The sequence below is a fragment of the Poecile atricapillus genome, chromosome 1 (assembly GCF_030490865.1).
Source record: "Poecile atricapillus isolate bPoeAtr1 chromosome 1, bPoeAtr1.hap1, whole genome shotgun sequence".
NCBI classification, from domain to species: domain Eukaryota; kingdom Metazoa; phylum Chordata; class Aves; order Passeriformes; family Paridae; genus Poecile; species Poecile atricapillus.
The window spans coordinates 126,451,545-126,473,326 of record NC_081249.1 but is presented as its reverse complement, the minus strand read 5'-3'; the positions used below and the strand labels follow the sequence as shown (position 1 = coordinate 126,473,326).

The 21,782-nt window shown below is 57.2% G+C and overlaps 3 protein-coding genes across 3 annotated transcripts; 2 read left to right on the top strand and 1 right to left on the bottom strand.

Annotated features, from left to right (window-relative positions):
* Nucleotides 1–12,490, bottom strand: RIC8A (RIC8 guanine nucleotide exchange factor A). The gene is made up of 11 exons (XM_058854872.1): nucleotides 12,350–12,490; nucleotides 10,784–10,957; nucleotides 8,461–8,508; nucleotides 5,799–6,413; nucleotides 5,379–5,473; nucleotides 4,459–4,609; nucleotides 3,395–3,490; nucleotides 3,097–3,241; nucleotides 2,600–2,744; nucleotides 1,814–1,933; nucleotides 1–1,066 (listed from the first exon to the last, which is right to left on the bottom strand). The coding sequence occupies exons 2-11, from the start codon at nucleotides 10,865–10,867 to the stop codon at nucleotides 946–948; spliced, it is 1,620 nt and encodes a 539-aa protein (XP_058710855.1). The 5' UTR covers nucleotides 10,868–10,957; nucleotides 12,350–12,490; the 3' UTR covers nucleotides 1–945.
* Nucleotides 12,491–12,500: 10 nt separating this feature from the next.
* BET1L (Bet1 golgi vesicular membrane trafficking protein like) lies at nucleotides 12,501–14,564 on the top strand. Its single transcript, XM_058854886.1, has 4 exons — nucleotides 12,501–12,575; nucleotides 13,221–13,312; nucleotides 13,973–14,029; nucleotides 14,254–14,564. The coding sequence occupies exons 1-4, from the start codon at nucleotides 12,557–12,559 to the stop codon at nucleotides 14,419–14,421; spliced, it is 336 nt and encodes a 111-aa protein (XP_058710869.1). The 5' UTR covers nucleotides 12,501–12,556; the 3' UTR covers nucleotides 14,422–14,564.
* A 1,823-nt stretch (nucleotides 14,565–16,387) lies between these two features.
* On the top strand, nucleotides 16,388–21,493 carry VPS51 (VPS51 subunit of GARP complex). The gene is made up of 10 exons (XM_058825943.1): nucleotides 16,388–16,630; nucleotides 17,103–17,232; nucleotides 17,478–17,624; nucleotides 17,822–18,038; nucleotides 18,161–18,890; nucleotides 19,083–19,301; nucleotides 19,588–19,809; nucleotides 20,003–20,124; nucleotides 20,585–20,672; nucleotides 20,999–21,493. Exons 1-10 carry the CDS (start codon nucleotides 16,418–16,420, stop codon nucleotides 21,257–21,259), a joined length of 2,349 nt encoding a protein of 782 aa, XP_058681926.1. The 5' UTR covers nucleotides 16,388–16,417; the 3' UTR covers nucleotides 21,260–21,493.
* Nucleotides 21,494–21,782: the final 289 nt, after the last annotated feature.

Genomic DNA, 21,782 nt, shown 5'->3' with positions numbered 1-21,782 from the left:
CATGTGTCAGGTTGGCTTTATTCTAGCGTCACTTGTGCATTCCTACTCGTGACAGGAGGTTTGGGAACGTGGATACATGAGACAAATGGGAAGATTTTCTTTCCAAAGAAAACAGGAATAAAAATACACATCTACACCAGGCCCGACAGCAGCCCCTGGGGGACACAGTGACCTGGGGACAGCAAGGAGGAGACAAGGACAGAGCACAGGTATTGGCCTTTCGTCTGGAAAGCAGGAGGTGGGGAGAGGCAAACGCCCAAACCCAGCTGGGTGGTGACAGGGACAGTGCCCAGTGCCAGGGAAGGGACATCGGAGCGTTCCCGGCAGCCGCCTGCACGCTCTCTCCTGCAGCCAGTGGAATGCTGGAAGCTTCCAAGGCCTCACCAGCTCTGCTCTGCTCACCCAAACATTATGGGTGTGCACGGACATGGATACAGCCACCTGCACCATGCCCTGCAGATCCCACTCCCACTGGAGGCCCACACCCCTCTCTGGCAGCCCCCCTTCCCACAGCATTCCTGGGGAACAGCCCACACTGTGGGGCTGGGCATACACACAGCCACGTGCACACAGGAGGCTCCATGGATCACTGAACCCTGATGAAGTGGCAGGAAGAGCCTCCCCCTAACCCTTCTTCCCAAACAGCACACAATTAGAAACCAAAAATCCTACTGGAGAGTCCTGGAAGCAATTTGGAGTGTGAAATCCTCATGGCTGCTGACAGGAGAGACCAAGGTGGAGCCAGGTCACGGAGACCTCTGGAAAGAGAGGTGGCTATGGAGCTGGGAAGGAGGCAGGTGTTCCATGTGGTGGGCTGTGAGGGGTCCAGGCTGGATCCAGATCCCACAGGGCGAGTCCTGGCACAGTGCCAGCCCCTGGGTGCAGCACCAGTTCCGAGGGAGAGCGGCTGGAGCCTGGCTCTCCGTGGCCGGGGCGGGAGCTGGGTCAGTCCAGCCCCAGGTCCGAGTCAGAGGACGAGCGCTCGTCGGCGATGTTGCGGATGGCATTCTCCATGGGCGCCAGGTTGCCGCTCGGAGTGATGCCCATGGGCTGGATCACCTTCTCCCTGCAGCCAGGAGGAGAGGGGAAAGGTAAGGCAGAGCTGCAGCAGAGCACGGGAACGCACCAGGAATACAGCAGGAACGTGGGGCTTGTGGAAATGGCCTGGAACACCTCCGGCACCACTAAAGATCCCTTCTGAGAAGTGGGGACAGCCCTACACCCTCCAGCATGGCAAAGCAATGGCTTGAAAGCACAATCCTATTTCCTGGAATAGGCTACTTTCTAGAGTCCTGTTCTGTGTGGTTCAGGATTCCCAGAGGAAAAGTGGCACTGGTGTCAATGTTCCTCTCCCTCCAACACACGATGGAGTTACTTCCCTCCTACTCTTGAAAGCCTGAACTCGGTTGGGCTCCTCTAGGTCAAAGATAACTGGAGAAAGCACTCGAACAGGGAAAGTGGCTGGTGGCACTGGCTGCCATCTGTCCCCCTGCCTGTCTGCAAAATGCTGCTTCCCCCGAGCAGCATTGCCAGGACAGAGGCTGCTGTCCTTCCCAAGCACCTGGACAAAGCTGGGGAGCAGCAGGGGCTTGGGAACAATGCAGGCACAGCTAGGAAATCCACAGTGTCCCTTCATGCCAAAGCTGGAGGAGCTGGAAGTGCTTCCCTTGCATATCATAAGGCCACACTGAGAGAAGAATTTCCCCACATATCCCCTGCCACTCCCTCTCCTCGATCCCTTCAGGCCTTGGAAACACAACAAAAAGAAGGTTTGTGACAAATGTACCCCCCAACATGCACCATGTCTCAGTACCTGGACAACTTGTCAAACATATTGACCAATTTCATGGCTTCATGCTCCTTCTGCTCCTCTGTCATCCCTTCCATGGGGTTGGGCAGCTTCTCCTCCACGCGTCCTGTCACAGGGTTGATGCTGCAGAGAGAGCAGTGAGGCTGGGGCTCAGGAGGGGGACAGCAGGTGACAAAAGGCTGTTTGGAATCCTTCTGAGCCTCATGGAGCAGAGGAGTGGCACAGCAGGAGTGGCTGTCACCACTGCTGGTGCCCTGAGCCCCAAGTGCCATCACAGTGCTACTAGAGCTTCTGACCTACATTCTTACAAACACCTCCCTTTTCTCTAACATCCCCTCCTGCCAATGCCACAGTGCCACTGGAAATGAGGTACACGAGGGCAGGTGACATTTCCTCCCTCGCCTCAAAGAAGGAGGCAAAAGGTAATGGAGAAAATCTCAACAAACCCAACAGGCAGGGACAGGTGTGTGTGGGACACAAGGGTAGGCACAGGCCTGGACCGCCACCCTCAAGATACCACCCACTGCAGAGGAAAGGAAAGGGAAAGAAAAAAAAAAAAGAGTGAAGGGAAAAAGAAAGTGAGGGAAGGGAAAAAGAGGAACCAAAAACCAGCTGGGTATAGCAACACTGAGCTCTGGAGAGAGATAGGAAAAACAGGCACCTCCACCCCTGCTGCATGTGGAAGAGCAGAACAGGGAGATGGCAGGAGGTGCATGAAAAGGGATAAAGCAGTAGCAGGAGGAAGGTGTGGGAGAAGGGGAGCTCTAGAGGGGGAGCAGATCTCTTTACTTGGGCTTTGCCTCTTTGTACTCCTCTGTGTCCGTGTCTTCATCCTCAGAGTACTCCCCCTCTTCCCGGCCACCGGCCATGAGGCCCCGTGCTGCCAGCAGCCCTGCGGCGTTCCCGTAGCCCGTGTACTTCACAAACCGGGACACTGCCGGGAGAAGGGACAGAAACCACCCTGTGCTCCCCTCCTGACTCCAGCCCCGTGTTCCCAGCAGCACCGTTGTGCCATGTCTCCAGGCCATGGAGACACAGAGATGCTGACAGGGGGCAAGGCCCATGTGTGGGAGCTGAACGTGGGCCAGGCCATGTGCAGGGTACTGGGGTGTCCTCCAGCACAGCTCATCCTGCACCGCTGACCTGAGAGGCACCACCTCCTTCCCACAGAGCTCCTGGAGCTCTCCCCTTTTCCCCACTCAGCAGGGTGGTCCCAAGGGAAGGCAGAAGCCCTGCAGAGGGTCTCAATCCTAGGGTCTCCTTGTGGAAGTCCCCCCAGGACTCACCGCTCTCCTTGCAGAGCACGAAGAGGAACTCGGCGGCGCAGTGCTTGACGTCGGTGTCGATGTGCGTCATGAGCCTCACCAGCTTGTTCCGCAGGGAATTCCCCACCTCTGGCCGGTTCCGCACGTCCCGCAGCGGCGGCAGCACCTGCAGGGCCACAGCGAGGGTGACAGGTCACTGTGGGTACCAAAGGCCCTCAGCCACCCACAGCAGAGGTGTCTGGTGGCCACAAGCAGGGCTTTGCTCGCCTCCCCTCCCCTCAGGGCAGCAGCCCTGGACGTGGGGCTGAGCGCAGCATACCCTGGCCTTCAGGAACTTCCTGGTCTGCCGGTGGACTCGGGCACTCTCTGTCAGCAGGTTCAGCACAGGGGTCAAGCTCTCCTTCAGCTTGTGGCCCTGCAGAAACATCCCCATTAGGAGCAGCACGTCAGTCATGCTGAGCTCAGCTTGCCTGGCTCATGCTGGAGAACATGAGCACAGACCATCAGGGAGAAGGATGGACATGGAGTTTCCCAACCTCTGCCACAAGCATTAGTGCCTCCTTCCTCCCCACAGGCAGTGACAGAAATATTTGGGCAGGGCATCCAGGGCAGAGAAATGCAGTGGTAAAATGTGGAGGCCTTTTGGAACAGCTCCAGAGGCTGAAAACTGTAGTCAGCTTGAAAATAACATGAACTCAGGTTTCCAGAATCGCCCACTGGATCACTGCTGAGTGAAACAGAGCTAATTTGTCAATCACCCAGTTAATTATCAGCTAATTATTCACTGTTCCATTGATCTCACTTCCTGCAGCCCTCAAAGCAACAGCAGTCACCTTCCCAGTTCAGGGATGTTGGTTTAGTCCCACCAACCATAACTCTGCCAAAAGCTGTCGCTCCTACAAAGGGCTAACTTCAAAGCAAGCGTGCTGCTCCCACCAGGCTCTTCCAGGCTGAGGGAAAGGTGCTCTGGACCTGTGTGGGAACCTAATTAGATGGGACTGCATTCCTGAGACTGAGAGAATAAACCTGAAGCCCTTGGGAGGCGGGGTGCTGAAGGGATGCTAATAGAGTCATCCCAGAATAGGCAGGACCTTAGACTTATAAGGTCAAAACCCTGTCCTGTGGCCGTGATTGGACCTTTGCTCTCAGATATCCCTTCACATTGTGAAGCTCACAATGTCCCCTGGTCTTTGGAAGGAGCCCCTTGGACCACACGGTCTCTGTACGAACATTAAAATCTATTCTGGGCACTCCATCATACCCATCCCTCAATTTTGCCACGTCAGTCCGGCCGGATCAGTCCCAGGTCGCAGCGAGCTGACTGTGCCTGTGGGGAGCACAGCCTGTGTGGGAGGACCTGTGGGAAGAAGAAGCAGCACTCACCCTGTCCAGGCGCCGCTCCAGGAAGTCCAGGAGGATGCTGACCGCATCCATGTTGACACCCATGTACTCCAGTGAGCCTGGCCGCACTTTGGGAGTCAGGAGCACATCCAGACACTTCAGGGGCAGGTTGCCCAGCAGGTTGACCGTGTGGCTGCATGGGTGAAAAAGAGAAGTGAACACACAGTGATGGAGCTTTGCTCACAGAAGTTCATCAGCTCTGCAGAAATGAAGGCCTCTCATTAACTTGCAGGAGCATGAGGACCCTGTGATCTGAGTTTTCCTCGAGCATCTCAAGCTCATCACACCACTGAAAGGGGATAACTTAGGATGCTTTTTGAACAGCAAACTATATCCTCAGAGTCCAAAGTGACATCTGAGAACCCACAGATCTTAACAGGGAGCTAAGCAGGACCAGTCTGTGTGGTCCAAGGTCTGTCTTGAGTCTCCCGTGTCACTCCTAATCCTGATGTTCCATGCCAGCACTGCTTGGGATCCCCCTATGTATTCTTGGGGACGGGGTAGTGCCATCTGCTCCAAGGTGAAACCCCTGCATCAATAATGCTTGGCAACATGACACAGCCAATTTCTCAGCATGGCTTAAGACTAATTAAGGCCACCTCATGGACATTTTAAAGCAGCACACCTCTTCTCTGGCCAGTTGCCCACTGACGTGGATGTCACTGTTGGGACAGCCTGACACAGGACACGGAAGAGGATCTCAGGGGCCAGGAGGCCATGGCATTCCCACATGGCATTCCCAGGGCAGAAAAGGCTGTTTCTGAGTTCCAGCAGTATGAAGGATCCCCAGGCTAAACCCAAGAGCTGCTGGTCAGCACGGTCCCTCCCAATCACCAGAGGTCAGGCAGGATGTGCCTGGGGGAGCTGGTGAAGCTCCAGGTGAAGCTCTTCCCAACACAGACCTGTGGAACTCCTCAGTGCGGTCCTCGCCATCAGCAGAGATCATGAGGCAGTGGCGCAGGAGGGCACCCAAGTGCCTGTACAAAGCAGCATCTTCCTGGCCCCAACATGGAGAAAGGAACACCTTGATCAGCAAAGGGAATCCCACACATCCCAGAGCCTATCCCCCCCTCCAGCAGCCTGATCATGGACTGCAGGGTGTTCCAGGGTCAGCAGACTCTCAGCTCTCCATTTGGGAATGCTCTAAAAGCACAGGCAAAGTAAGGGATAACACTGCACTGGACAGAGGCATGTCCCAAGGACACCCGAGTCCCTGAGGGTGCACAAGGACCAGTCTGGGACATGAGAAAATGAAAGGGAGAAGAAAAACTGCAAAGCCAGAGCCCAGAGACACATGGATACCAAAGGCCCAAGGAGCTCACCTCATCCACCTCCCTCTTGCTGGAATCAAAGGTGATGTTGAAGAGCACTTTGAGGATCTCCATGGCTCGCTCCGTCTCCTGCCGAGGCAAAGGCGGGAGAAGTCCCTCCTCAGTGGCGACTTCGTAGGGATCCAACCACTTGACCCCGAGGGTCAGCTCCAGGGTGTCCGTCATGAGGCTGATTCCCCGGAGCTCCTGGGCGAGCTGCTGCCGGATGTCCACTCTGAGGGCTGTCAGCAGGAACAGCAGGCGCAGGTCAAAGAACTTGATGTCGTGAGGAAGACTCCGCTCGTTGTAGAGCTTGATGCGCCGGGCCAGCCCCACCACCATCCGCCCCTCTGCTGTCAGCTCCTGCGCCATGGCGCTGCTAAACACAATGTTGCACAGGCATTTCAGGGATTCCAGGATTACATCCAAATCTGGGACCTCCCGGATGAGTTCCTCTGAGTAATCGATGCCCGCGTGCCTGGAGAGGGTCTTCAGGCCTTCTTTGGTGGTGAAAGGGTCGAGGCAGTGCTTGTCCCGGGACAGGATGCGAATGCTCTCCAGGCAGGTGACCTGGCAGGATGGCTGCAGCTCCCTCTCCAAGAACTTGATCAGCAGCTGGGCCATTTTCTGTGCAGTTGGAAACAAGCAATGCTGTGGACACTGACACTTCCCAGTGCTCCCTGGCATGCTCTGCCCTGGACAACAGCAGCATCACCCGGGCCTGCTCAGGTGTGCATTCAGCAGTGCTCAGGAAGTGCCTGGCTCTGGCATTGACCCTGACCAGTTTGGGCAAGAACAACCAGGAAAAAATGTCTTGCAGAGGGTATTGGGTGCAAAGGGAGAGCACAAACAGGTCACTGTTGTAGCTCTGCCCTGGTGAGGATGGTTCAGGCTGACAGGGCTGACCTGCCCACTGCACAAGGGAGGGACACAGGACCCAAGGGAGGTGAGGAGAGCACCTGATGCCTTGGGAAAAGAGGTGAAGAGACCTCAGGAGATTCAAATAAGCAGCATCTCCTTAATTTCAGTGCTGTCTGAAGACCTACTGGCCCAGATCTTCCATGGGTACAGACTGGCAGAGCCCCACTAACACAATTCACAGGAGCTGCTAAGCTCATGGGGAACGGTGAGCACAGGTAAGACCTCACAGACACTAGCAACTCAGGCTGAACTACGTGTGGCAGCACTTCACATCACGCCAGGAACCCACACACACTGCTGGGGGAGCCCATCAGACCTCAAACACAACGCAGCTCAGAGCACAGGTCTTTCTGTGATGTTACAAGAGTGAAAGAACCCAAAAAATGAGGTTTGTAACTGCCTTAACAGCCCCATTGGTTACACTACAAAATAATCAGAGAATCATTAAGGTTGGAATCATTAATCATAATCACCCAGGCTGGAAAAGATGACCATCCAAGACCATCAAGTCCAACCTGTGACCAATCAGCACCTTCACAACCAGACCAGAGCACAGAATGCCGCATCCAGTCGTTCCTTGAATACCTCCAGAGATGGATGATGACTACACCACCTCCCTGGGCAGCCCCTTCCAATGCTTGACCATCCTTTCCATGAAGAAATTCCTCCTGATATCCAACCTGACTCTTCCCTAGTGAAATGAAACTACTGAGGGAAGTAATGAGGAAAAACTGAACTTCAGTCCTTAACGTGAGGCTCATGGTGTGCCCCACACTCACATCCTGCAGAAACGATGAAGTGTTCCTCTTCTCCTTCCTCACAGGGACACAGTTTCAGATCCAGTCCCAGCAACCAAAGCCTCAAGCTGACTCAAGGGAAAGAGACCTGGGAGTGCATGCCTGAAGCTGAACCATCTGAACACCCAAGCACCAGGAAGTAGTGGTGATGTTCATCTCATATTTCATGGCATACACCCCGAAAGTGGGACAATGTGTCTGAAGCCACGTCCTGGGTGACTGTCCCAGCTCAAACAGCGGGTCAGTGCAAGGCAAAGAGCTCGGATCTCATCAGATACCATCAGTTCCACGTTTCAGGCTGTTCCTGGAACGCTCCATGTGGCAGCAGCTGGCCCTGGCACAGCCAAAGGAGGTCCTGCTCTCCACCCGGGGCGCCTGGCCTGCACCTGCTGTGCTAACACAGGCATTGGCACCATCCACCAGTGAATTGACCACAGAACTGAGCCAGCTGGAAAATAACCCAGGGAAAGCAGTCATTCTTATGGCAGAAGAGCCAGGCTGAGGCGTGCCCTGGCACGAAGAGGTGCAGGAGCAGGAATGAGCAGGCAGAGTGTTCCTTCCCTCCAAGTGCCAGATTACACCAGCTCAAAGGATTTGCTAATACACAGCTCCTGGCAAATCCCACTGCTGGCTCCCAGCAGAGCCCCTCACCCTCCCCAGGCGCCAGCACTGCTGTGATCCCTGTCCAGAGGCATCAGAGATCACATCCATGGCTGGGACTATATGGATCAGGGAACCATTACTAGTGTCAGATGGATGCCAACTTTTATCCAAAACCACCAACTACTGATGGAAAAAACAGAGCCAGACACTCCAGGCACACCATTCCCTAACCAAGTTAATGGAAAACTCTCATTTTCTCTCCTGTGGGAGCTGCTTGCCAAGCCCAGCTGGACATGAGTACAGAGCAGCAGATTTACACACTGACCAGAGGACAGCAAGCAGCATGTACCTACCTTCCTCTCTTCCCGCTCCTCATCCTCAAAGATGAAGCACTGAGATTTCTGTGGGAAAAACAAAATCAGTCATAAAACGGAATAGGTTAAAACTCCATGGGACCAGGGCAGAGCCATTCAGCTGGAAAGCAGCGGGTCCAAAATGTGCTGCAACAGCAAACACACAGTTTGTCCTGACAAGACCCCCCCACATTATGGGCATCACCCCTGGATCCACAGCACCAGTGGAATGCCACAGGCCAGCTGACAGATGGATTTAGTTTATATACTGCAGCAGCACAGTGAGTATTCATCTCAATCCCAATATCCCATAAGAGCCGGTAATTCCCCTGCTCAGCAATACCACTGAGCTGTGCCTACACGTCTCCCTTTGATAGTTATTATTCCTTCTCCTGACCAAAAGAAGTCCTGTCTCCTTGGTACATGGGAATGGATCCTCGTGGTTATCCAGGTTGTTCTTTAAACACATGGGACTTGATCTCCACACTCCATCCTGTCCTCATGCTAAGAAACACTGCTGATCTCCATTCACTGTGTTTCTCTTGCTATTTATTTTGTTTGTTCTTCACTGATAGTCTCCTTCCTGACCAAACCTGTTCCCATAGAATTGGAGAGCACGGGAGATCCCCAGGTGTCTGGAGAGAAGCAGCACTTTCCAGTGACTGAGGCAATCCCTGTTCATACCAAGAGAGTGTTTGATCCCAGCTTGGAGAATGAAAACGCTTAAAATCTATAAAACACTGATCATGTGTGTACAGTCACCAAGAGCCCAGGGATGGAACTGGTTCTGTCCAGCCTGGAAGCAGCAATGGACATAGTGCCTGGAGCAGTCCCAGGTGTGAGGGCAGGACAGGTGTACTTCAGCCAGGCTGTGTGAGCTCCAAGAGCTGATCCATCCACATCACCAGGAGCTGATGGCTCAGTCCTGGCACCGTTGTGTTCCACAGGCAGGCTGCTTGTTCTTCCCTCAGCACATCCTCTCTTCAGGCTGTAATCCCATTTGGGGATATTTTGGCCACACCTGGGGTTTTGCTTTAGCTGTAGTTTATTCCCAGCAAGCAAAATCTGTGTGCACAACAGTGAATTAAAACAAATCCACAGGAAAAGGATACAGAACCATCAGTCTTGCAGCAGAAGCAATGCCAGGCCATGCCAGGTTTATCTGCCATTTCATAATCGTCTTTGACTGCTCCATTTCCTTCAGATGGGCCAGCAAACCCAGTGGTTCCAGTTCCCTGGGCCCAATACCCTAGGAAGGACCCAGCTGGGGGAATCCAACAGGAAATATTGTGGTTTGGGGGCACACAGACACTGCACTCTGAGGATGCCAGCGCTACACCTGCTGCTGGTGCTGTTAATCCTCAATGCTGTCCTTAACAGACACCTGCTCCTTCTTGGCCAGTGTCTCCCCGTTCCAAATCCGACTGTTAGGAATAGTTCCACATACTCTCTCTCACACACTCTTGCAAAATATTCCTCAGGTTTTCCCTTTGCTGGCTTCCACCTACTCCAGCCTGGTGCAGAGTGAGTCAGAGTGATCTACAGGGCCAGCCCCTCCCAGGGGAAACCTCCAAAGGAAATTTCCCTGACAACCAGAGTCTGTTTCAAACAGGATTTCACAGAGCCATAGAATATCCTGAGCTGGAAGGAACCCACAGGATCCATTCAGTCCAACTCCTGGCCCTGCGCAGACATCACAACAATCCCACCCTGTGCCTGAAAGCGTTGTCCAAATGCTCCTGGAGCTCTGGCAGCCTTGGGGCTGTGCCTGCTCCCTGGGGAGCCTGTTCTGTGCTCTTCTCTGGGGAAAGAACCTTTTCCTAATATCCAACCTTAACCTCTCCAGCTGTTCCCTTGAGTCCTGTTACTGGTCACAGACAGCAGAGATTGGAGCTGCCCCTCCACTACCCCTCAGGAGGAAGCTGTAAATGGCTGAGGTCTCCCCTCACTCTCCTTTCTCCAAGCAGAGATTCACCACCATGGATAATCTTTTCCTACTTTAAGGCTAGAAACGCTCCCATCTCTGCTTCCAGATCATTGGGGTTTGATATTCTATATTCATTATTTACTGCTTTCAGAGCCTTGCCCATATGAGATCCCAGCAGTCACCTCTAATCATCTTTGACTTGCAAATCCTAACATCGCTTCACCTGCAGCTCTTCCCTGGACTCTCTCAGCACCTCCAAAACTGCCCTAACATAAAAGCTCCTCCTACTCAGTCCTCACACTGACTCTTATTTCCCGGCCAGGTTTTACTTGGGATCTGGATAATAATTTTTTTTTAGGACTCCCTGAGCTGAGGGAGGGGTTGATGCTCACTCACCTCTTGGTTGTAGACCTGGAGCACCTTGAGAACCGTGTCCTGCTCCCCGCTTTCCAGCGTGGATACCACAGCCTGGAGCTCCATTATCCCAACAGCTCAGCTACGACACAACCCGGAGGAAGGCGAGCGAGGGGATTTCCAGGGTGATGGAAAAGCAGCTCGGCACACAGATCTCTGAGAGGGAAGAGAGAAAGGGGTGGAGAGAGCAAGGAGGGAAAAAATGCAACACAAAAAAATCCCGAGTGATATTGCTCACACTGCTGCATCCATAAAAGTGGAGCAGATGGATAACCCGAGCTAAGCCAGCAGCCAGCTTCCTCTCTCTCTCCTGCTAATCCTCTTCTTCCTCGCTTTGCTTTTCAATGTTTAATATATGCCCTCCCAGGAAAGCACTCAGGGAAAACCTTCCCCCCACCAGCTGGGGATTAACGTGGAGCAGATAACAGCAGCTCCCTGAAATAGCTCCCTGCCTCCTCCTCCTCCTCCTCCTCCTCCTCCTCCTCCTCCTCCCCGCCTGCCCTGATTTCTGCTGCCGCACAGGGGGGAAAATAACAAATAAAGCCAGAAACATTCCCGTGGAGTGACAAGGGATGGAGCGGCGAGGCAGCCAGACGGGAAAGCATCCTCCGGCTCCAGGCGGGGCTACCTTCGCCGGCGGTGGGAAGCAGACCAAGGAGGGTTTGGTGGCGGGTTGGATTATGGCCGATCCCTGCAGGAGCAGCCAAAAGGCGAGTCCGGAGCCGGCCGCCCCCCGGGAGAGGATGTCCCTGTCGACAATGCCAGCGAGCAGATGCGCAGCACCGCGGGGTTATTTTGGACACGGCAGCGGTTTAGCGGCTCACGGAGCCAGGCGAGCCCACGGTGCTGGGACGTGACTCCCAGTGGGGGGAAATCCAGCAGATCTGGGCTCGGACATGTGTTCGGCTTCGGTGCTGCCACGAGGGTGAGGCTGAGCTGGTTACACCAACCTCAACAAACCGAGACCCCAGGCCCAGACCCCCGTGGTTTGGAATCACACTCCTGCCCACGCAGCCCCAGAGGGGAGCAAAAGAGGCAGATCCTGCATTTTGGAAGGCAGAAAGCTGCGGAGACAGGAGGCTGGGCTGGCTCGGGGCAGGGACACAGCATCCCCAAGCACAGGGGCTGGGATGGAGGGGATCCACCTCTGCTTTTGGGGGGATGACATGAACCAATGGATCACTGGGCATATCCCCCTTTTCCATATTTCTACTGGCTCCTCACACTGCCGCCTCCTTCCCCCATCATTTGGGTAAATTCCAAACCCTATCTTTTATCCCCAAAACCCTATTTATGTCCCTAAACCTCCACTTTCCCCCCCAAACCTCTATTTTTGTCCCAAACCCAATTTTTTTCCCCCCAAACCTCTATTTTTTTCCTCCAAACCCCTAATTAGTTCCCTAAAACTTCTTTTCATCCCCAGACCCCTATTCTTATCCCCAAACCCCTGTATTTGTCCCCAATCCCTCCCTTTTCTGTCCCCAATCCCCTATTTTCTCCCCGAGCCCCCTGTCCCGCCCCTGTGCCCGGGCAGGGCTCTGGCCGTACCTGCGGCCCGGGATCCCTCGGGAGGGAGTTCCAGCCCTTCCGCCCCGGCCCGGGCGAGCGGCCCGAGGGTCCCGGTGCCGGGGGGAAGGAGGGGAAGGAGGGGAAGAAGGAGGAGGAGGAGAAGGAGGAGAAGGAGGAGGAGGAGGAAGAGCGGGCGGACATTTCGTGGCGGCTCCGCCCGGCGGGGCGGGACGGGCCGGGGCAGCCATGGCGGAGCGGGGCCGAGGTGAGGGGACAAGGGACAGCGACAGGGAGAGGTTTGGGGGGCAGAAGGGGCTGGAGCGGGTCAGAGGGAGGAAGAGCTCCCGATCCCGCTGAACCCCACGGGGCCTCTTGCACTGCCCCGATTTTCCTCCCATAGCCCCGGAATAGCCCCCCCCGTAAGCCCTAATTGCTCACCTGGGCCCTTTCTGGGATCCTCGGCTGCCCCCCTCCGAACCCCTGATTGTCCCCTTGAACCCCTAAGCGCCCCCCATATACCCTAAGTACCCCTTTGAGCCCCCAGCTGCCCCATAGCCCCTAATTGCCCCGGAACTCCTAATGCCCCCGCCCCGGACCCCCAGCTGCCCCACAATGGGGGGCACTGCCGAGAGACCCCAACACGGCCGAGGGGTAAAGGGCCACGGATTTGCCGGGTTTCACCCAAATCTCATCCCTGGATGTCACTGGCTGTGGAACCCCCACAGCTGCTGCTGGGCTGTGGTGGCAATTCAGGGTGCAAGTCTGGGTTCTTCCCCTGGCCAGTTTGGGGGAAGTCTGGGGTGTTTTGGTCACATTTTCAGAGGGTTCCATGCGAGGAGGGGCTGTGATGGGAGCAGAGCTGTGCCATGGCAGGGCAGGGATGATGTGTGCTCCTTGTTCTTCTCCCCAGGGCAGAGTCCGAGCGCCATGGAGGACCTGCTGGATGTGGAGAACAAACGGATGGCCGACAGCCTGGCCAGCAAGGTCACCAGGCTGAAGTCGGTGAGTGCCGAGGTCACATCAGGTGCTGAGGTGAAGAACAGGCTCAGGTTACCTGTGAATCCACGGAACCTTGGAAAGGACCTTAAGGCTCACCCAGTCCCACTCCTTCCCATGGGCAGGGACACCTTCCACTAGACTAGGTTGCTCCGAGTCCTGTCTGACCTGAACACAGAGGTGTTCCTAAGCTCAGCTCCTTGGGAAAAAATTAATGAAAAACAAGGCAGATAGATTAAATTTGGAAAATACCTGTGTCTTTGTGTAACTGTTCTTAAAGCTGGTTTGCTCCCATTAACATCAAACACTTTGATTTAGAGCTTTAAGCTTTAAATTATCATTAAAAACTTCATGCAAACTGTGAAAGAAGTCAATGACTCGCCGTGTAAAAGGGCAGACTGAATTCCTGCCATTGTGTCCCAGGGTTTAAACTCCCCTCTCCACCTGGCAGATTTAGACAGTCAGGCTTTATTTTCAGAACTGAAAAAGTTCACCTGCCTGACAGGGAAATGCAAATCAACTTCTTTTTTCCTGCACCAGACAAGCCCCTGTGTGTCTGTTGGAGCTGGGAAAGCAGCAGCTTGTTTAATAATTTGCCTTTCAGATTTTAGAGGTTCTTTGCATATTAAAAGATCATTAATGTCCGTTTCCTGCCTTGCCCTGCAGCTGGCTCTGGATATTGACAAGGATGCTGAGGAGCAGAACCGCTACCTGGATGGCATGGTAAGGACCTGGGAAATGGGACACAGGGCTTTCTGTTCAAATCAGGGAATTGGGAGGAGAGGTGGAATGGCAAAAGCCCTTAAGGGAGAATCCCTAAATCAGCACTGGGATTGTTGGGGTGTCCTGTACAGGGCCTGGATTTGGACTGGCTCATCCTTCTGAGTCCCTCCAATTCAGGATATTCCATGATTCTGCAACGCCTCCAGCGTGTCTTTTCCCGCCAGGACTCTGATTTCCTGAGTGTGACGGGGCTGCTGACGGGCAGCGTGAAGCGCTTCTCCGGCATGGCGCGCTCCGGCCGGGACAACCGCCGGCTGCTCCTCGCCGTGTCCGTGGCGCTCATCCTCATCTTCTTCATCCTCTACTACCTGGTGTCCCGGGCGGGGAGCTGAGCCTGGGCTGGGAGGTGTCACAGGGCCCCGAGCAGGGCAGGTGTCCCAGGCCAGCCCCACCATCCACAGACCTGTCCACACGTTTTCCAGAGGAGCCTCCAGACACACCTCCACCTTCCCAGTGACCTCTCCTCCCTCCAGCTCCTCGTTATCGCTCCGGCTGGGCCCAGACAGCTCTTCCAAAACAAGTTTGGCTAAAAAAAGGGATCTTCATGCCTAACGTGATTTTGGGGTCATGGCTCAGGCCATGACCTCCTGCCTTGTCCACATCCCGTGGGCTGTTTCTAAGGGCCACTTCCACATCACCTCCCTTACTGAAAACCAGGAACTGACAAATCCGGAGACTTGTGGATCCTGCATAACCCAGCTGAGCTTTGCGAGCTGTAGGATTTAGGATGCTGATTTACGGGATTTGGGAGTACCAGTGTGTGACTTACATTCCATGTGGCTGCTCTCCATTTCCCTGGGACTTGTGGCCCATATTCCTGGGCTGAAAGGGAACCTGTGCTGCTTTCGGGTGGAATTAGCAACAGATCTGGGCCTGGATACTCTCGGATTGTGACAGGGAAAAGATGCAGGGGAGCGGGACTCTGATTAAATCCTTGGTTGTCTTTATCATCCTTGTGGGCAAACTGGGCTTTACCCTATGGGGAGGGCCACAGTCCATAACCACATGGGTTTGCACTTGAGTGGACTCTTCCAGAACTTTCCCACACATGTGCAAATTACGTTACTAAATCAGGGTAAAGAAATCCGGTGGCAGTTAATCATGGTTACTGTGGCACCCTGGTTTTAGAGCACTCTGGGGAGATACTGTGCCAATGAAGCAGAGGTTGAGGTGAGGTGGAATTCCCCCTGCAGCGCTGTCAGGAGTCAGGGTGGAATCAAGCAGGGATTTGCTGATTTGTTTATGAATTTAGAAGGTACAAAAGGAACCCCTGCCTTGCCTTGGGGGGGGTGTCTTTACTTATTTGCGTTTCTCTTCCTGTGACAGCCATGGCTCAGCCATTCCTCCTCCTCTGATTTAAATTCCCCAGCAAACCCTCCTCATGGATGGCTGGGTGTTCCTTTGCTTTCACCCTGTTCCCATCAGGAATTCCTTTGCCCTTGGGCTAACTCCGGTCCACAGCTATGAAGGGAATGTTGTCCCATGTACCAAACTGCTCACCAAACACACACTGGCTGGATTAGGTGTGTTCTTTTCCACCTGTGGGAAAAAGTGGTGCAGGGAGGGCAAGGAGAAGGGAGCCAGCAGGAACTTCCTCTGGCTCTTCCTGCTTTCCTGGTGCAACGTGGCAGCTCTGGGCTCTTTCCCTTGGGAAGAGTCAGTGGCCTGTGATTCCCGGAGCAGGTGACTCCCGACAAAAGTCCCCTGGAGCAGCCCAGCCCTCACCCTGGTGGGGTTTATTTTGCCTTTCCTGCTGTAAATAAAGCTGATTTTAGACTTTTAGCCCGAATGTTTGTTCCTTGCGCGAGGTGCAAGGTCGTTCACCTGGCTGTACCTGTGGCCTCACAACCCAATTCCAGCGTCATCCAGAGCCAGCCCGGGGCTGGAGCAGGACCCTCGGGTGGGCTGGGGGTCCCCAGGACCCCACCCGGTGTCATGGGGAGATGAGCATGGGGATGCACCGGGGCTGTGGGAACTCACGGGGACGACGGGGACTCACAGGGACACTCGGGAGGCCTGGGGACAGGTGGACAGTGGGGAGAAGGGACAGTGGGAGACACGGGGGCAGGGTTGGGGGTGCCACCGGCCGGTCACCCCTCGAGGGTCGGTGTCTCCACCCGTGTCTGCATCCTCATGGGAGTCCTTGTGCCCGGGGCGCAGCAGGACACGGGCCGCGGCGGCTCCGTCCCCGTCGTCGCCGCCCCAGGCCCCGGTAGCTGGGCCCCGCCGTGTCTGTGCGGCTTCCCATGTTGCCGTGGCAACCGGCCGTCACGCCGGAAGTGACGTAAGAGGACAGGAAGTGACTGCCGGGGCGGAAGCGGCGGCGCGATGGCGGCGGTGACGGCGGGGAGCGGGGCCGGGAGCGGGTCCGCAGGCAGCCCCGAGGCCGCCGGCGGAACCACGGGGGGCAGCGGGTGGCGGCGTCCCCACGGGCCTCTCCAGCGCTACTATGGCCCGTCGACTGCCGAGGCGGCCGAGGCGGCCCCGGACCCCACCGACATCAACGGGCCCCACTTCGACCCGGAGGCGTTCATGACCAAGGTGACCAAGGAGGTCCCTCCCGCGGGCACCCCCGCCTTGGCCAGGGCTCCGGGACTTCGATGGGCCCCGTGGGGGAACGTGTCGAGGGATCTCGGTGGGTGGCCCCGACCCTGGCGGGGGCGGACCGCAGGGCCCCCGGTGTCTTGAGGGGATCCCAGAAAGGGCCTCTTTGGGGACCTGATGGATGGATGTGCTTCCTATGGACACTGATTCCGTATGGGAATGGCACTGAGGTGTTCTGGAGCAGCTGGACTGGGGGCAGTTAGCACTGCGCGGGGGGGATCCCTGGAGGGCAGGCTCCCTCCTGGGAAACACTTCCATATCCCGGCAGGAATCCAGGGAGAATAGATAAGCTGCAGGGCAGTGGAGGGTCCCAGACTGACTGCAGAGGGCAGTGGATGATCTCGTTTAGGGGGCTCCAGAGGGGGCCCCGGAGGGAACCAGGGGCAGATGTGCATCTGTTGTCCCCCAGGTGCGCAGCGAGTGTCCCCTGGGGCAGCTCCTGGCCCGCGAGGCTGCGCTGGGCCGGGAGATCCGCGCCCTGGACAGTGACATGCAGACCCTGCTCTACGAGAACTACAACAAGTTCATCTCTGCCACCGGTGAGCTGTTCCCTCTGGAGCCTGCTGATGGCAGCTCTGGGAAACGGGAGTCTGGGGGTGTTCACTCTGGCAGCACTCACTGGGAAGCTGCCCTGGGGAACGTGGTGGCTCACTCTGGAGACCAGTGACAGCCGCTCCAGTAAGCAGCCTTGTCTGGGGGGTTATGCTTGTGCTGTGTTATTCCTGGGCAGGCCGGGGGGGTCCCGGGCAGCCGAGGGACTCGGCCCTTGACTCGTGTTCCCCAGACACCATCCGGAAGATGAAGGTGGATTTCCGGCACATGGAGGCAGAGATGGATGACCTGGCGGCCAACATGGCGGCCATCAGCGCCTCAAGCGCCCGCGTCAGCGCCGCGCTGCAGGACCGGCACCGCCGCGGCGCCCAGCTGGCCGGTATGGAGCGGGGCCGGCCGGGTGGCAGATCCAGGGGGATTAATTGGGATGAATCATGTGGGGGGAAAGGGCATATCTAGGGGATGGGTGTTCCCCATGGGGGGCAGATCCAGCGGATGGTCCCACCCCCCCTGTCTCATCCTGCTCCATTTGTGTCCCCACCCTTTTCCCCCACCCCTGACCTTGTGTCCCTGCAGGGGTGCAGGCTCTGCTGCGGAAGCTGCAGGCACTGGTGGAGGTGCCGGGGCGGCTGCGGTGCTGGGCGGGGACGGAGCCCGCCCGTGCCCTGCGCTGCCACGCCCGCGCCCGTGCCGTGCTGCGCCACTACCGCCACCTGCCCTCCTTCCGCGCCATCGAGGACGAGAGCCACGCCATCATGGCTGACCTGGCCCAGCGCCTCCGCACACGCCTCCGGTGCGTTCACTCTGGAGCCCGCCGATGGCTTTGGGGGTGTTCCCTCTGGAGTCATAATTTCTATTGCTTATTCCCTGATTTCTGCCATGCCACTGGTAACCCCGGGCCATCCCGACCACCAGGGAGGAGACGCTGGACCCCAAGGAGCTCACCGAGTGCGTGGAGATGCTGCTGCAGCTGGAGGAGCCGGCTGAGGAGCTGAGCGAGGAGTTCCTGAGCCAGGCGGGCGCACGCCTCGAGGCCGAGCTGGCGGCGCTGGAGGCCGAGCTGCCTGCAGCCGATCCCTCGGGCACGGCCACCACGCCGCCGCCGCCCGCCTCCGACATCCTGGACTTTGTGGACCGCGGCAGCTCCGCCTTTGTGGGCACGCTGTGCCAGCTGGCCGGCTCGTACCGCACGCTGTTTGGCGAGGACACGGGGCGCCTGGAGCCCTTCGCCTCCGCGCTGGCCACCCGCTACTTCGCGCTGCTGGAGCGGCGGCTGGCGCTGGAGCGCGGCCTGGGCGACACGTCCCTGCTGGTGCGGGCGCTCGACCGCTTCCACCGCCGGCTGCGCTCGCTGCTCGAGCTGCTGCCCGCAGGCGCCGACGCTGCCGCCGCGCTGATGGCCCGTGCCGCCCGCGAGCGTGTCGACCGCTACCTGCGCGCCCTGCAGACCTTCTTCCTGGGCTGCCTGGGTGACGTGCGACAGGCGCTGGCTGCCCCTCGGCCCCCCGGTAAGGAGGGGCCCGGCCTCCCCGACCTGCTGGCCACGCTGGCCGCCTCTGTGCTGGGCCAGCTCAAGGCCGTGCTGGCCTACGTGCAGCTCTTCACCGCCAGGGACGTCGCCTTCGCCAGCCTGCCCTACTTCAAGGTGAGGTGCCGTGGGATGGGGCGCTTTGGGGGGCACTGGACAGGCTGAGGGGGTCTGGAGGCATTTTGGGGGTTACTGGAGCAATCTATGGGTGGCACAGGGTAGGTTGGGGGTCACACAGGGTGGTTTGGAGCCCGTACAGGGAAGTTTGGGGGGTTTTGGGGTGTGACCCTCCCTCCATTTGTGGCACAGGGGGAGTTCTGTGTGACAGCGGTGCGTGAGGGACTGGTGGTGGCCTTCGTGCGCTGGCTGTGCCACACCGCCCGTGGCTTCGCTGATGGCCCGGCTGAGCGGGGAGCTCCTGCTGCCCCTCCGGCCCTGCTGCTGCTCCTCGCCCGTCTCTGCCTGGACTATGAGAACTCCACCATCAGCTACATCCTCACCCTCACCGACGAGCAATTCCCACCCCAGGTGAACCTCCAAATGGCCCTAAGGAGATCCTGAATGTCCCCGAGGGATCTTCAGGGGGGTTCAGCATGACCTCAAGAGCCCCTGAAACCCCAAGGACATGTAAGAGGGGCAGTGATGCTGCTTCAGGCAGAGTGTCCCACCTGTCCCCAAAGTCGCTATACCCCCAGCACATCAGATGTAGAGTCACAGCGAGGGGAGGCATCTCCACATGTCCGCATGCCCCTCATATTCCCAGTGGTGACAATGCTGCAGAGGAGCACTGATCCTACCTGTGTGTGTCCCCCAGGACTCGGGGCCGGCGGTGACGCCGGGGCCGGCGCTGTGTGCGGAGGCGCGGGCGGCGGCGCAGAGGCTGCTGGACCACTACGTGCAGGTGCAGGGCGCAGCCGTGGCGCAGATGCTGCGCAAGAGCGTCGAGACGCGCGACTGGCTGGGCACCGTCGAGCCCCGCAACGTGCGCGCTGTCATGAAGCGCGTGGTGGAGGACATCACCGCCATCGATGTCCAGGTCAGGCTGACACCAGCGCTGAGGGGGTTGGACACCCCTGGAGGGGTCCAGAGGGTTTTCCCAAGGTCCCTGTGTGGCACTTTGGGGATCCTGGAAGGGTGTGTGAGGGTCACAAAGACTTTGAGGGATGCTGGGTGGTTTGGGAAGTCCCAGGAGGGGGTTTTGGGTGCTGAGGGTGTGGTGCCACTCACAGGTGGGGCAGCTCTTCGAGGAGGGGGTGAGGCGAGCACAGAGCAGCGATTCCAGCCGACGTGCATTCTCCGTCTACAGCAGCTCGCGGGCACCCGGCCGCTATGCCCCCAGCTACACCCCCAGGTCAGCCCCGCCACCTCTGGGTCACCCTGGCACACCCTGTGTCACTGCCTGGGCTGTCCAGCACCCCTGGGCTCCCTGACACTTCTCGAGTATCCACTGCATCTTCCCTGTCACCCTCTTCATGTTCCCAGACTGTTCCAATACCCTCCCACTATCTTGACAGCCCTTAGCTGTCCCCATATCCCCAGATTTCCCTAATGATGATCCTCATTTGTGCCAGCAGTCTGTGTGTTCCTTACAACTGTCCCAGAGTCCCCTGGTGATCCCTATGGCCCTTGTGACTCTCAGTTGTCTCATCCCTCCATGTCCTGTGACCATCCTGACATTCCCATGCTTTTCTGTCCCCAAAAGCATCCTTGCATCTTCTGACCCTCTCCGTGGCCCCTAAAGGTTCCTGTGTCCCTGTCCCCACATCCCTGGCTCTGTCAAGTCCCTGATGTCCCTGTGTCCATGTCCTCAGTGCCCCCATGGACACCCACCTGCTCAGCAACATCCAGAAGCTTTTCTCTGAGCGCATTGACATCTTCAGCCCTGTTGAGTTCAATAAGGTGAGGTTGTGGGGACACCACCATGTCCTTCCTTAAACATCCCCAGAGGTGCCAAACTGCCCACCTTCCCACTAGCACATGTCCCTGGTGTCAGGGCTCAGGGGGTCCCTGGGAGCTGATGACCAGGACAAGGATGTCCTCGGTGTCCCCTGTCATAGGTGTCAGGACTCTGGTGGGAAGAGGGGGATCTGTGTAGCGACCAGGCCAAGGGTGTCCATGTGCCACATGTCCTCACACTCAGGCAGCCAGGACCAGGGACCCCACATCCTGTGTGGACACCATTCCTGCACCCATGTGCCATGTGTCCCTGCTGTCCCCTCTCACAGGTGTCGGTGCTGACGGGGATCATCAAGATCAGCCTGAAGACGCTGCTGGAGTGCGTGCGGCTGCGCACGCTGGGGCGCTTTGGGCTGCAGCAGGTGCAGGTGGATGGGCACTACCTGCAGCTCTACCTGTGGCGCTTCGCCTCCGACGAGCGTGTGGTGCAGGGGCTGCTGGACGAGGTGGCCGCCAGCGCTGCCCACCGATGCCTTGACCCCGTCCCCATGGAGCACAGCGTCGTCGAGCTCATCTGCGAGCGTGGGTAGGATGAGGGACAGGGACCTCTTACACCTCTGGGAACAGACCTGGACCCTGTGAGTATATATGAGGATGCTTCCCAACATGAGGACACCTTGTCACCACAGCAGATTACACCATGTTGTTCAAACCCCCCTTCCCCATTTCCTCCCCAGCCCAGTGACTCAGTGTCATCCCCCCACCTTGGTGACATCCTCTCGTGCCTGGAGACAGCCCCTTTGTCACTAATAAATTATGTGTGAATTGAATTGAGTGTTGTGTCTCTGTGCCTGGGAGGCAGGAGCTGGTCCTGCACACAGGGGCATCCTACCTGCAGCCAAGCTGACAGCACAGGGACAGAGGCTGGGCACTGAGCAATGTCCCCAGTGGACCCACAGCCACGATGGCCCCAAACCTTAAAAATCAGGCACCAAAAGCCTCCATGGGTGCTAAAAAGAGCTGGGGAGCCCCCAGGGACACAGATTTTCCATTACAGATCAGAAGTTCTCCACAGACAAGACATTCCTGCCTCAAGGAATCAGCACGGAAGGG